The sequence below is a fragment of the Malaclemys terrapin genome, chromosome 4, assembly GCF_027887155.1.
Source record: "Malaclemys terrapin pileata isolate rMalTer1 chromosome 4, rMalTer1.hap1, whole genome shotgun sequence".
In the NCBI taxonomy this organism is placed as follows: Eukaryota; Metazoa; Chordata; order Testudines; family Emydidae; genus Malaclemys; species Malaclemys terrapin.
The window spans coordinates 77,914,469-77,930,462 of record NC_071508.1 but is presented as its reverse complement, the minus strand read 5'-3'; the positions used below and the strand labels follow the sequence as shown (position 1 = coordinate 77,930,462).

Genomic DNA, 15,994 nt, shown 5'->3' with positions numbered 1-15,994 from the left:
TCACAGGGGCTACTGGAGGCCAAGACTGAGGTACATTGTCAGAATTGCCTGGGGTGAGGCAGGAATGGGATAGCTGCAGGGCCAGAATAAGGTACTTTGGGAAAACTTGTGTTTACCGGGCAATGCCATGCTGATTTGGGATTTGACAAACATCCAACAACTGCATGTTTTCAACATGATGAGGATTCCCCAGCAAAGTACACTACTGAGCAGGAAGGAAGCAAGTCTGACCTGCTTCCAGCAGGAGAGACCCCCAGAGCTGAGTCCAGCTATGTCCAGTTTTTCCAGGAGGCCACAGAGAGAAGTTGTTACGGATCACCTCTCAGCTATGCTGCAGCTTCCCATTTAACAGCTGAGAGGGCCATAGTAGTGATAATGTTGGAGTGGTTCAGTGTCTGTAAAGACTATTTTCCCAGCATGGAAGGAGGAAACCCTTTTAAACTAAGGGCAGGGGGACAGCAAAAGGTGCGGAGAAGCACACAGTTCAGACAGACACAATCACTTAAAGGAAGATTTATCAAAGGGGATGCTCTATATCCTATTAAATAAGACAGGATATAAGTTGATAAAGTACAGGTAGGAACTGAAGAGAAACAGTCATATGAAAGTGTCCCATGATTGTGAAATACTCAGAGAGATTAGAGAGGCTACAAAGAAAGAGAAACCCAGGGGGGGGGGGAGAGGAGAGGGATAGCTCAGGGGTTTGAGCATTGGCCTGTTAAACCTAGGGTTGAGAGTTCAATCCTTGAGGGGGCCACTTAGGGATGTGAGGCAAAATCACTACTTGGTCCTGCTAGTGAAGGCAAGGGGCTGGACACAATGGCCTTTCCAGTTTTAGGAGATACAATATCTCCACTAATTAATTAATTTATATAACAATGGGGAATTTCAACTATCCCTATATTGAGTGGGAACGTCACCTCAGACCAGGATCCAGAGATAAAATGTCTAGACATCATGACTGATCGCTTTTTGGGGAAGCTAGTCCTGGAACCAACCAGGGGAGAGGCAATCCTTGAGTTAGTCCTAAGTGGCACACAGGACCTGATCTAAGAGGTGAATATAGTTGAACTGCTTGGTAATAGTAATAATGTAATGTATTTAAATTTAACATCCGTGGGTGGGTGGGAATACCAAAGAAATCCACCACAGTGGCATTCAATGTCAAAAACTACACAAAAATGAGGAGATAATTGAACAGAAATTAAAGGGAACAGTCACAAGAGTGAAATGCCTGCAAACTGCATGGAAACTTTTAAAAAACAACATAAGAAAGGCTTAAACTATATGTATATCTCAAATAAAAACAAAACAAAACAGTAAGAGGACCAAAAAAAAAAAAAAAAAGCCAGCAGAGTAAAAGAGGTTGTTAGAGACAAAACATTTTAAAAATTGGAAGTCAAATTCTACTGAGTAAAATAGAAAAAAGCATAAATTCTGGCAAGTTAAGTATAATTAGGCAGGCCAAAAAAGAATTTGAAGAGCAACCAGCAAAAGACACAGAAACTAACAGCAAATATTTTTTTAAGTATATCAGAAACAGGAAGCCTGCCAAACAATCACTGGGACCACTGGATGATCAAAGTGCTAAAGGAGCTCTCAAGGAACACAAAGACATTGTGGAGAAGCAAAATGAATTCTTTGCATGGTCTTCACTGCAGAGGATGTAAGGGAGATTCCCACACCTGAGCTATTCTTTTTCAGTGACAGATCTGACTAACTGTTCCAGATTGAGATGTCAAGAGGAGGTTTTGGAACAAGTTGATGAATTAAACAGTAACGAGTCCCCAGGACCAGATGGTATTCACCCAAGAGTTCTGAAGGAACTCAGATATGAAATTGCAGAACTACTAACTGTTGTAAGTAACCTATTGAATAAATCAGCCTCTGAACCAGATGACTGGAGGATAGATAATGTGACACAGATTTTTAAAAAAGCCTCCAGAGGAGATCCTGGCAATTACAGGCTAGTAAGTCTAACTTCAGTGTCAGAAAAATTGGTTTGAAACTCTAGTAAAGACCAGCATTATCACACACACACACGCAGCTGAACATGATATGTTGGGGAAGAGACAACACAGATTTTCTAAAGGTAAATCATACCTTGCCAATTTATTAGAATTCTTTGAGGAGGTCAACAAATGTGTGGACAAGGGTGATCCAGTGGATATAGTGTACTTAGACTTTCAGAAAGCCTGTGACAAGATCCCTCATCATAGGCTCTTAGGCAAAGTAAGGAGTCATGGGATAAAAGAGACGATCCTCTAATAGATCAGTAACTGCTTAAAAGATAAGAAACAAAGGGTAGGAATATTTGGTCAGTTTTCCACAGTGGAGAGAGATAAATAGCAGGATCCCCCACGGATCTGTACTGGGACCAGTACAGTTCAACATATTAATAAATGATCTAGAAAACAGGGTAAACAGTGAGGTGGTAAAGTTTGCATGCAATACAAAATTACTCAAGATAGTTAAGTGTAAAGCAGACTGTAAAAAGTTACAAAGGGATCTCACAAAACTGGGTGACTGGCCAACAAAATGGCAGATGAAAATCCATGATGATAAATAGAAAATAATGCACATCAGAAAATATAATCCCAACTATATATACACCAAATGATGGGGTCAAAATTAGCTGTTACTACTCAAGAAAGAAATCTTGGAGTCATTGTGGATAGTTCTCTGAAAATATCTGCTCAATGTGCAGTGGCAGTCAAAAAAAAACCTAATGAAATTTTAGGAACCATTAGGAAAGGGATGATAAAAAGACAAAAAAATGTCATAATGCCACTATATAAATCCATGGTAAACCCACACTTTGAATACTGTGTGCAGTTCTGATTGCCCCATCTTAAAAAAGATATATTAGAATTGGAAAAAGTACAGAGAATTGTACAAAAATAATTAGAGTTATGGAATAGTTTCCATATCATGAGAGATTAAAAAGATAAGGACTGTTCAGTTTGGAAAAGAGATGACTGAAGGGAGATATGATAGAGGTCTATAAAACACAAATGGTGTGGAGAAAGTGAATAAGGATGTGTTGCCCCTTCACATAACACACAAATCAGGGGTTACCCAACAAAATTAATAGGCAGTGGGTTTAAAACAAACAAAAGGAAGTACTTCTTCAACAACACACAGTCGTCCTGTGGAACTCATTGCCAGATGTTGTGAAAGCCAGAAGTGTACCTGGATTCAAAAAAGAATCATTCATGGAGGATGAGTCCATTAATAGCTATTAGCTAAGATGCTCATACACACAACCCCACGTTCTGGTTGTCCCTAAACTTCTGACTGCTAGAAGCTGGATCTGCCCTGGAGTGAAGAGGAGAGAAACTAGGGAGAGTGAAGTGGAGAAGGCGGCAATGACTACCATTCCCCCTCCTCTCATGTTTGGCAAGATGTGGGGCAGCAAAGAAAAAAGAAAAGAAAAGAAAAAGAAAAGAAAAGGACTTGCTGTCCAGGATCCCTCTGGGGACCTTGGGGCCAGTCTGCAGGTGAGTATGGTACTGTGTCTTGGAAGAGTGTAATCAAGAGATGTTGGTGGCGTCTAGGATTTGAAGAGCCATACCAAATATTTCAATCCTGCCCTGCCCCTGTTTTGTGCTACTGTGAGTTTTTCACTCTCACTAACACTAAAAATTCACTCCACTTTTCTAAATCCCCTTCCCAGCACCCTCCTCCCCCCAGATTACCTTCACCTTGACACTATTGGTTTTGAAGACATTCAGCTTGGCTTTCCTGGCATACAGAAAAGTTCTTGAGTCAGAAGCATGACCTTGGAAGGCTGGTCTCATGTTGAATAGACCAGTCCCAGTACTGGTGGCAAAAACTGCTAAGCCAAGGAGTTACCCAGGCCTCAGCTCCTCAAGCTCTGCAGCTGTCTGATTGCCTCTCAAATACTAGGGGAAAGGAGATGTGCAAAGAAATTGGGATTAAATCAGTAAATAAAAAGATGGAAAAATAGAAGTTTTCCCCTTGGATTCATATGAATAATGGGCAATTACTATTTCTCTGCCTTGCAGAGAGATTATTCAGGCCTCAATCAACATGGCAAGGAAAGCACTTTAAATCACGCCAGAGAGATCTAAAAGAGACCAAATCCTTTGGATGCCGAGAGGAAGAGCCAAGTGGCCAAACAAGCCAAGCCAAGAAGCATTTCCCTCTGGAGACTTCGGAACAGTGTTTTTGGGGTGTGTGGTGTTCAGCGGGCATTTGTCCCCATTACAAAACCACCATGCTGCACAGCAACCCTAAAGGGATTCCTTGTTCAGCAGAGCAAGAGGGAGATGACCAGGATCCCAAAACTGAGGTGCATGGCCTGAGTGCAGGCGGAAGAAGTTCACAGCATTAGTCACAGCCATTGGTTTCTCATTCTCAGAAACACTAAAAGCCACCACCAGGTCAACATTTAAACCACATCTTCCCTGGTGGTGGCTCCCAGAGAACAGAGACCTTTCGTGGTTGCTGTGCCATTTCCAATCAATCACTTACAAGAAAAGAGGACAAATGTGAATAGAAAGACAGTCAACTCTCCATTTTCCCTCCCATATAGGACCCAAGATGCTTAGTTTAAAGTTAAACAGCTCTAAAATAAGTATAATAAATAATAATAATCTCATGAAATAAGCGTAGGAAGGAGACAATTTTGAGTCTAGACAGAGATGGAGACAACTAAAAAGGTATAGCGCAAAGATTTTCACTACTTCACTCCTAGGTTAGAAGGACCACTGCTTGATTTGCTGCTATCATATCTTTTGTTCTAGGCAGAGAAATGTGGAGCACTTTAATGCCAACCAAACAAGGACAATGCTGCAGGGGCAACAGGGCCATAGACCATCATAAGTCTGGTGGCAATATGTATTCAAGGGAAGAAATTAGTGTAACAACATCATCTATTCTCTAACATCAAGAAGCAACCAGGGTATTAGAGGATGATCCTTAATGCACTCAGATACACTTCTCCACGTCTGGTGTCTCTCATCCAGGATGGCTCTCCATCAGTTCAAACTTAATGTGGTCAAAATTGAGTTAATAATATTTCCTCAAGCCCTGTCTATTCCTCCAATTCTCTGCAAGACTCGATACCACCACCATTCTCTCTGTTACTTAGATCCATCTTCCTCCGCATTTCAAAAAAAAAAAAAATCTGCCCTTTCCTTTTCATCAAAGTGGCCAAACCATTCGTTCATGCCATGATCATCTCCTACCATGACTATCACAGCCTCCTTCCTCCGGTGCTTGGCATCAAGTTAAAACGCTTTTGTCCTTACCTTCCAAGCCTTACATCAAACAGGCCTAGGCTCTCTCTCTGACCTGGGCTCCCTTTGTTTTCCTATCCTCTCTGCTCCATCAATGACACCATTCTCCCCCTTTTTGTTTCCTCACACGTCTGTGCCTTCTATCATGATACTCGTTACACTTGGCCCTCCCTTTCAAAATCTGTTCATCTACCCTCACCTCCTGAAAGTCCATTTCTGCAGCAATGCCTACCAAAAAATGGCTGTTTGATCCTTTAAAAGACATTGTAGATAAAATGAAAAAATCTCAACTACCCAGAAAAAACATGTGCCTACATTGAGTAACCTTTTCCTGCTTCCCTGCCCACCTATTGCTGGTCTGTGTTATATCCTCGCTTACCTGCAGCACTGGATTGGACAGTTATGGATATTGATAAAAATTTGAATAAATAAGTGTCACTCAGTCCCTGATCCTGCACAGAGCCCCATACTGGTGGATTCTTGTGCCCACCCAGAGTTCCTTGTAGGTTGGGGCCCACAAATGCTAAGCTCATTAGAGCTGAGGCCTGCCTTGCTGTGAAACAACTAGCATGCTGCAGGCATCATAAAATATAAATAATAAAATAATTTTAATAATGAGACATGATCTAGCAATATCATGATTCTGAGGGACTAAAGAAGGGGAAGTGCTTAAAATTAGTAAACCAAACCAAGCCAAACCAGTAGAATATGCAGTAAACCTAGCTCATCTTGTCTTTGTAAATGTACATTCCCTCAGTAGTACCTCTTCCCTCTGGTTTGCCTCACCTCCTCAAGTGTTATAATTTCTCACAATTTTATTGCAAATCTTGCCATATTTCATGTTTTACTTAAAGCTTCAGCTCCTGAAGACATGTGATAAGGTGGGACTTTCCGCTTTCCTTTAAAAACAAAAGTAAGTTTCTGACCCTCGTGGTTGCAGAGAAAAACTGGGAAACATGATCCCAGTGCACCCCTAAAGGCTCAAAAACCAAAGGCAAAAAGAAATCAAGTTGGCTTTAAAAAATCATGATTCATGACTTTTGAAGGCTTGTGGTTAGCAATAAAGCTCCTCCAATAATATCTCTGCCTATGCCCCGATCCTGTCAACACTTACACATGTGACTAGGTTTAACATGAGATTAATCTTATTTAACTCAGTGAGACTATTCACTTGCTTAAAATTACGTACCTAAATGTTGACAGGTCTTAGATTATAAAATCTTCTGGGACAGGGCTGAGTCTCTGTGTGTCCAGATGGCGCTTAGTGCATTTTTGGGTGCTCCGCAATAAAATTTTTTTTTATAACAACTGACCCAGGTACATGGAGACATGGAAGCCTTGCTTACCTTTTTGGACCTGTATTTAAGAGGATCCCAATTGATGTAAAGGAATATGATCAGCTGATCTCCTAAGAAATCAAGGTTCTAGAGTTACTGGCAGCATTCCAGAGGGACACCACTTATGATGCTTGAAACCAGGGGATCGTTTTGATTACTACACACAAGAACCAATAGTTCTCTAGGGGAAAGGATCTTGATTTTTTCTCACTGCTCAAGGGATGATCTTTAAAACTGCCTGCTGACTATTGATACGGTGGCTCTTAAATTCCTCCTTTCCTTACTTGATGAGCTTCACTGGTTATTGACAGTAATTATTATTCATATTATTTAGCACACAGAAGCCCCAGCTGAAATCGGGGCACTGTACAAAGACATAGTGACAACTGTCCCTGCCCCAAACAGCTTATTTTCTAGATAGACAAGCCAATCAAAGGGGGGGGGGGGGCAGGGGGAAGGAGGAAAAGCAGCGGAGGAAATGATTTGCCCATGGTCACACAGTAGGTCAGTGGCAAAGCTGGGAATAGAATTCTTGGACAGAGAATTGAATGTTTTTTGCTGTGTGTATTCCCACCGTAGAACAGAACACAGGTCTCCTGACTCCAGAGCAAGTGCCGTAAACCCCGATTCAATAAGAATGCTAAGAATATGGCTTGTAGTTCTACAGTTTTTACCCAGATTAAGTTTTTGCACAGTAAGCTATAGAGGAGTGCGTGAACTAGGGCTTCATAAGCTTAATCAAAGAAGTATGTTTTCAGGAGCATGTTTTTGACTTCTGTACAGTTGGTTTGCAACAGATGGAGTGAGGAAAGAAGCAGCTGGGGTACGGTCATGGAAGTCATGCTCCCACTTCAATCTATTACATTACAAAAAGATTTGATAAAATCTTGTGCTCTGGGCCATGATGGGAGCAATGAAGGTCTCCCCCCCCTTCCACTATAGCGTTCAAGAAATTCTGATCAGAACTATTCAGATTTTGCCATGAGCTGCCTTTTGTTGGAGAGAGGGAGGATCAAATGTTTTTTGCCGTGAGTTTTCCGATTGGATGAAAGCACTCTGATTTGGACTCACTTGGAACCTCAGTGGTGGCAGAGCACTTTCGCAATTTCTTCTCCACTTTCAGCTGATCTAGTTTCCTAAGTTCCTGGATGTGCTCTGGGAATTTTGGGCTACCACCTGCAATTAAGACATGTGTCTTTCTTGGCTGATACTATCTAGTAGGGTGGTACTGGGTCCACTATTGGTAGAGACTGCCTCCACTTCCCTTCCCTTTATGAGGACAGTGTGCAAGCATCTCTCATGTTGTTAGTCCATGGATCAAGATGTGAGCTTGACACAATCTTCCTAATTATCACCCCCTGTCCTGAATCTCCCTTTTTGGGAGATTATTGGTGCACAAGGCATCTATGGCATTACCTTAAGATGACAGAGCTATCTGGGGAAGGGGAGAGCCCACCCACCTTGTGTCAATAACATACATAACTGGACCACTGGCTATTGCTAGATGCCCACATGGCAGCAGTGATCAAGAGGGTTTTTTTTGGTCTAGGTGATTGTTACATTTGCTATCAGCTGTGAGAACTTACATCAACTATCCAGGTCTTTGTCACTCTTGGACTAGCTTACTATAGTGATACACTTAGAAATGTCAGTCTATGCAGAATGAACTGGCTATTTTACTTAGACTTTACATGGAGCATGTCATTTTCTGCTCCATAAAATGCACTTGGCTTCCAATTCAGGGTGTTAGTTTTAATTTACAAAGCCAATTAAAAAAAAATTCTGCTGTGGTCTGGGTCCAGCATACTTTACCTCATGCTTTAACCTGATATTTGAGAACAATTGGGATACTCTAGTTGTCAATCCCTATTGAGGCATGGAGTTTGGAATGAAGGACATTCTCTTTGGTTTCACCTCTTGATCAGATACACCCCAACTCGATTGATTCAGGGCATATTACAAAGACTATATGCACTCAGATGTTTTCTTAGGGAATGGTTTTGTGGAACAGGTCTTAGGCTAAGTCTACGCTAGCACTTTCTTTGGTAAAACTTTTGTTGGTCCTGGGGTGTGAAAAAAAACCACCACGCCCCAGCCGTCATAAGTTTCATTGACGAAAGCACTGGTGTGGACAGTTCTATGTCGGCAGGAGATGCTCTGCCACTAACATAGCTACTGCCGCTGGATGGGGATGGTTTAATTATGTTGGTGGGAGAGTTCTCTCCCGTCGGCATAGAGCAGCTACATGGGAGACCTTACAGCGGCGCAGCTGCAGTGGTACGAGTGTGCTGCTGTAAGGTCTATAGCAGGGGTCAGCAATCTTTCAGAAGTGCTGTGCCGAGTCTTCATTTATTCACTCTAATTTAATGTTTCATGTGCCAGTCATACATTTTAAAGTTTTCAGAAGGTCTCTTTCTATAAGTCTATAATATATAACTAAACTATTGTTGTATGTACAGTAAATAAGGTTTTTAAAACGTTTAAGAAGCTTCATTTAAAATTAAATTAAAATGCAGAGTCCCCCGGACCGGTGGCCAGGACCCGGGCAGAGTGAGTGCCACTGAAAATCAGCTCGTGTGCTGCCTTCGGCACGCGTGCCATACATTACCTACCCCTGGTCTATAGCATAGGCATTGCTTTAGCCTGGGTACAAAAGGAGGGTTTCAGAATTACTGCCAACTCAGATCTGTTTTGTAATGTTTTTAAATAGTAATTGTGAATGTGCCCAAAGTTATAGGACAGGTGGATTGTACAAATTAAACAAAAAATAAGCAATGGAAAGTTGTAAATATAAATTCTTTGGTGAGAAGGCAGAGGAGGCTTCCTTGCGGTACTTAGCCAAGATGCAGACAGATTTCAAAGAACAGACTTTCCCTTAATGGACGAATTATTTATTAGGTATTTGTCTGAAGAAGTTGATATGAACTCTGGAAAGTAATCAGATTAAAAAGGCCTGTAGTACTGAGTTCTGAGATCTTCTTGCTTATGATACCAGTTTGTGGATATTGTCATGCACACATTCTCAGTTACGGATCAACAGTGTTTGTTCCATCCTGTTGTATGCTATCTACATGGCTATTTCTAAGAGAAAAGTATACAGCAGTCCTCATGGTATTTTACATCTAGTCTACTATGGTATTGTTAAACATTTTCATCTCTGCTGTATTTGAGCATAATTTCTAATGGTCCATAAAAATTTACTGAATCATTTGCCAAGGCCAACGATAGTTTTCTACCTTCCTCCCACTGCTGCTCTAGGTTCTCATGGCCTTAGCATTCATATGAACAACTGGCACCGGCCAGAAAGAGACAGCAGCAGTGTAGAGAATCCAGAGTGTGGCAATCTCTTGATACTGACCAGAAGATATAGGGGAGCAAGAGGAAGGAACCTCTTCAGTCTAGAGCCAGAACAGGAGACCGTACTTTTCCTTTTAAAATTTGTGGATGAAGCAGCAAGGGAAGGTTTGTACCACCAACTATTATCAGCTCTAATTGCAAACAAAGGCTGAGTTAAGCAGCAAACTGAAAAGCCACTTTGTAAATAGATTTTTCCAGCTCGGTTGTTGCTTCAGTTCAACTATAAGCAAGTCTTTTACTATAATTATTCCTGGCACAAGCAGACAACTGATGAGATTTCTTCCAATTTACCTGCACTCCACCTCTTGGCTACAGAAACCAAACTAGACTACCATACAACAAGCCTCTTCAGAGTTCAGATCCAGTAGCTGTGTTTTACCAGATCTTCTAGGAAAAGATTTTGGAGAATTTGTCTTACTGAAATGACCATTTCTGTATTTTTGCCTATATACACATCCCTCCTCCTCAGTAACCTTTAGCTATCAGTAAACTTCTAGTCTGGGAAATAAATTTCGTGACACCCTGGGCTTTGTTGGCAACCAGAGGACATCGCTTAACTCATACATATTCACTTATTTTTATAAAAATGAATCTGTACAACTGTAGTATTTGGTCAGACCTGCATCATCTTCTCTAGATAAGCAGAAATTGTTTGGAATAAATAATTCTCAGCACTTATCTTCAGAGTGCATTAAAGAACCCATATATCTTCATTACAGGGGTATTTTATGAGCTGGTCAAAAATGGCTTCTGTCCAAAACCAGAAATTTTGTAAAAAAAATTATCCAGATTTTTCCATTTTTTAAATAAAAGCCACAAAAATGTTGATTTTTCTCCCTCTACCCCTTTTTCAATAGCAAAACAAAAAGAGGTAAAATGGGACGGGAGGAACAGAAGAAGGAAAAAGGTAAATGACGTTTGAAAAGAACAGAGTTCTAAAATGTTTAAAAACCTCAAAACAAAAAACGTTGACTTTTTGTGATTTTCCCGCCCCCTCATTTTTCAACAAGCTGCACTAGATCTGACTGGAGGACGACAGTTCTGCTTCAAAACCACTTTTGAGGTTCCAAAATTTATTTTTGTTCTGCACTGGGATGAAAACCCTTTCAAATGCTTTTGCACAAATTAAATTGTCTCAAAATGTCTGGTTTTGGATCAAAACCAGAGCTTTTGTGTCTGGGAAGGGGTGAGCGTGCACATTTAAGGCACTGCCTTGGGATATGGGAGACTCAGGTTCATGTTCCTACTCTGCCTGATTCAGAGCAGAATTCTTCGCTCCAGAGATCTCCTATAACCCAACGTTGTGTCTCTCTCAAAAAAAAAAAACCCTACTGACAAAAATTTCATCAAAACTGCTAAGTCTTTGCTAAATGTTTCAGCTTCGATGAAACAAATGTTGATGAATTTAATCTAGTCGAAAGTATTCCGATCAGCTCAAACTATCATTTCCCTTTTTTCTCTCCCAGAAGGGGAACCTGACGCATAAAAAAATTAAACCACAGTCCAGGGTTTTGTTCATAAACATAACTTTATTTTGTTCCAAGTATGTGCCCTTGTTGATTCAACAATGTCGTCTGGAGCTTCGGGTCCTCCACCGACCAAAAAAGATTGATATGGAAACACTCCACCTGACTTGTTTGCTCACAATTTCTGTTCTCTCTCCTTCTCAGCAGTTCAAGGTCTCTAAGGCTCAGAGAGATAGACTGCAACACTTGCACCTTATTCTGAGATGGGTAAAAATACAGCGAACAAAGAATTAGTAAAACAAAGACTCGGCTTCAGAGGGCTTCGAATATACAGACAGATATAAAACCTCTTATTTGGATTTTAACTGATTTAACCTCTTTTTGTCTTCTAACCAAAATGTAAACCATTTAGACTGTGGTCTTCTGCTGTTCCCATCCTCCTACTCATCCCCATCCCCCAACAGAAATAACAGTATAAAAAAGGCTTGATGTTCCTAAAACACTTTGTTTAACTAAGATTTTGTATTAAATCATGTTCCCTCCTCCCCACAAACTAACTTGAAGCTGGTAACACAGCAATATGGACTGGACGAGACTGGGTAAAGCATGAATTTCTGATGGGTGAAGAGCTGATTATAACTTTTTGCTATTTGGTGCAGGGATGTGCTTTGCATTTCCATTGACTTAAATGCTACAAAATGAAGGAAGTTATTGTTGGTGCTGGCGCCAATTTGAGCATTAAGAAAAACCTAATAATCCTGGAGTAGTTCGTGGACACATGGAAAGTTTCTTGGCTCAGTATTTACACACATGTTTTAAATCATGGTTTGTGAAATGTATTTATTTCCCAAAGATAATCCTCCACCTGAAAAAACAAACTAAAAATCCCTTGATCCAAACCCCATTTCTTTCCAAGAGTTTTGTTAGAAATCTTGATTCCCCAATTTATCTTAGCACCCCTCATTAAAAGCAGAATAGTGAACAATGATTTTGTTTTCTTAAGAAAAAAGAAGCTGCTGCTGATCTTCATGGAGACCGTCGCTCTTTTTTCATGAGTAAATGACACTGGATGGTGCGGATTCGACTCTTTGCTGGTGCAAACTCAGGCTGGAGTTTTAATGTTGATTCATACCATCTCATGGCCTTTTCAAACTCCTCCTGTAAGGAAAGAAGATTGAAAAGGTCAGACTTCAAAACAGCAAAAGCCACAACATATTCTATTCACTTCCTATCCTAAATGATTGTGCAGTGCTGCGGGGGGTCATTAAATGTGTGGTGTTCTACCCCAGAAGTAGTTGAAGTGATCTCTCTATTTTCCTCACCTACCTCTCAGGGATGTTGTGTGGTTTATGGCCCAATCCCACAGAGTGATGAGTGACAATTAAGTCAATGAGAGTGGAGCACGCTCAGCACCTCCCAGGATATGACCTTTGGGGTACAGCTACACTAGAATAAAAGGCCCATGGTCTGGCCATGGCTGGGCTGGGTCAGCTGACTTGGACTTGCAGGGCTAAATATTGCTGTGTAGACATTCAGGCTCAGGCTTGAGCCTGGGCTCTAGGACCCTCCCCCTTCACGGGGGTCCCAGAGCTCGGGCTCTACCCGGAGCTCAAATATCTAGAGAGCGATTTTAAAGTTCTGCAGCCTGAGCCAGTTGACCTGGGCCAGCCGTGGGCATTTCATTGCTGTGCAGACTTGCTCAATAAGTATTTGTAAAGCACTTTGAGATCCTTGATGAAAGGGGATATAATGCCTAGCACTGTAGCCTATTTTTCAAGATTTTTTTCTATCTCAGTTTTTTTTTTTTTTTTTTTTAAAAACACAAGTTGTATAGTTCATTGAAATGCAGTGCGGGTTAGCGCTTAGAGCAGGAGACTCAGAGTTAAGACTCCTAGGTCTTGCTCTGCCGTTGACTCAACAAGTGGTCTTGCTTAAGTCATACCCGTTCCGTACCTCAGTGATTCTGTTTATACAATGGGGATAATACTCACTTCCCCGTGAGGTTAGGAAGCTTAATTAAATCAGTGTTTGTGAGGCTCTCTGAAATTTTTGGATAAAAGATGCCAAGTGTTATTTATAATAGTTACACAGACCAATCAACAAAGTATAGTGTTTCTGTGATTCACTCAAGGAGGAGCATTTGTTGTGGAATTACACGTAAGCAGCCCCAAACTAGTTTCTTATTGGAAAAGTGAGAAATTAACGAGCAGCATCTGATGTGAAGAACCAGAGACGTTTCCATTTTTAGCTGCTATTATTTACAGCTCTGTTAGTAACACACATAAGGATACTTTTATAGTGATTTGGTTTTACCCTGATGTCCCTTTAGTTTTATTTTCCACACAATTCTACAGTTTTGTGTAAGACTCAGTAGAATCTCCCAGTATTTTCTCCACTTGCCAGGCGGCTAACATTTCCAAATTATAAGGCAATTTGCTGGTTAAATCTAGTGTACGTCAACATTGTTAATGCTGTATTGGTAGCTAATCTGACATTTTAGATACTTAGCTTACTGGGACAGATTCTGCTCCCAGAAACAGTAAAGTAATCCCAGTCACTCTGCTGGAGCTACTCTTTTTGATATATGTGTAACCTGACCCAGAAAGGGAATTTGTCTCCATGCTGCAGGTCCTAGGTACTGCCTGAACTGGTGCAAAAAAGGCCCCACACAGGGAACATCCCAAGTCCAGGAAGCCCTCTGCATTTGTTGCAGAACCAATTCTGCCAGCCCTATCGTGCCCCCTGCCAAGAACCCCTAGGTCCAGGGGACATTTTAGAGGCAGGGAAAGGGTGTGTTGAGGATGGGAAAAGGCATGGTGGTATGTATTTTCAGAAGGTTAACTTTAAAAGGACACCAGCAACTCAATTTCACTTCTGTCTGACATGCTTTGCATAGTATTATCTCAAGAGATCACTCAGATTACTACAATATAAAGGGATAGAGGAAAAACAATATCTTTAGTTTGTTTCCACTGTGCATTTGGCAGCACTGTGTGCAGTTAGTGACACAATATATCTAATTATGTATATGTTCCACCCCCACCAGAGTAGTACCTGACCACCCAGTCAATTTCCTCGGTTATGTGTGTGGGCCTTTAATACAGCAACAATGGAGAGTCAAAACATTTTAAAAAATTAAGAATATGTGACTAAGTCCTGAAAAATTGGCAGGGGCAATCAGAGGCAAGCGTAATACCTGAAAATACTTCCGACTCATTCGTTGATACTAACTAGATTTCAAGTTGATGGTCCCCCTTTTACCAGCCTGATTTCTTGGCACCAGCCCTGCTAGTTGATCAGAATCAAGTATACAACATAGGTCCAATGAGAAGTGGATAATCTAGGCGCATGAGAGACACTTGCTCCTTTTAATCAACAGGGTGAAAGATGTTGAAAGAAATATGTTTACAATGTGAGAGAGTTTAAACTCTCTCTACCAACTAGTGATCTTTGTGGGCTGATAAACTAGATATTGAAATTATGCCTCACTTGCGTTATCCACTTATTTTGTATTGTATTGTACCACTTGGGCCTATAGACTGCAAACTATTCAAGACAGGGACTCTTTGTTTGTCTCCAATTTTCCGGTGCCATGTAAACTTTTAGGACATTATTTAGAGGGGGGATTAAGCAGAATTATCTGCAGTTTGCTACTGTCATTACTAGGCCTCATAGCCATAGCATTGTGACACGAGACTATAAATACAGTAGCCATCCCAGTATTAAATGATCAGTGTAGATGTTGGAATAATTCAAAGCGCATATTTGAAAGAATATTCCTCCTTTCTGATCTTGCTCATCTCCACGTCCAGCCTCCTGCACCTCCAGCCTTGAAATTCTAAGCTTGCTCCTGGGCTCAAAGCTGCTTTACGCTGTATCTGGAGATGGGAGAAAATCTAGCAGCTGCTACTCACCATTGCAACATAGACATTAGCCAGTGTGAAATGATTAACCACAAAGTGCGGGGCTATTTCCACTGCCATGGTAGCCACGATGATGGCATCATTCCAAAGTTTTGCATTGTGGAAGATGTTCGCTAGGCTTATTAGTGGCACATCCTGAAAAGAGAAGAGCCAGAGGTATAAAGGGAGTGGGCAGTACAAGCTGCATTCTCTTGACCCTGAATCAGGGAGTTGGCAGGGGCTCTACCATCTCTTCCTTCCCACTGGGTTATTTCTTGGAGATGGGTTTTATTTCTCATGGGTTTAGACTTCAGAAGTACAAATCCAGACATCTGTAATATTTATATGTAATTACGCACAAAAATCTACATTAACAGAACATTCATTATGGTTGCAAAGTCAAGCACTCAAAAGTTAAGAAATGCCAGTTTTAAGGTTGCCTGTGCAATTCTAATTTGGCCCCCTTGAGCATATGCATGATATAATCTTTAGTTACATGATACCATACTATTTCCCCCCCACAGGATTCCTCTGGGGATAAATCAGTGTTGTGTAGTGAAGGAGACTGTAGGACCCCTGCCTTATATGTTGCAGAAGTTAGAAGGTGTGTAGTGATGAGGCAGGGGGATTTTGGGAAGAGAAAGCATGGTCTTATTGTTAACGCAGCT

At 41.1% G+C, this 15,994-nt stretch overlaps 1 protein-coding gene across 2 annotated transcripts in view; it reads right to left on the bottom strand.

The window, feature by feature from the left end:
* Positions 1 to 11,473: 11,473 nt before the first annotated feature.
* Positions 11,474 to 15,994, bottom strand: part of TTC17 (tetratricopeptide repeat domain 17) — an 86,970-nt gene continuing 82,449 nt past the window's right edge. The window contains exons 24-25 of one of the 2 annotated variants that reach the window (XM_054026841.1): positions 15,339 to 15,482; positions 11,474 to 12,582 (exon numbers count right to left, since the gene is read on the bottom strand). In XM_054026841.1, the coding sequence (XP_053882816.1) occupies positions 12,451 to 12,582; positions 15,339 to 15,482 (276 nt within the window). In that variant the 3' untranslated portion in view covers positions 11,474 to 12,450. The remainder of the gene's footprint in view (positions 12,583 to 15,338; positions 15,483 to 15,994) is intronic. The other variant, XM_054026840.1, reaches the window with a different exon arrangement.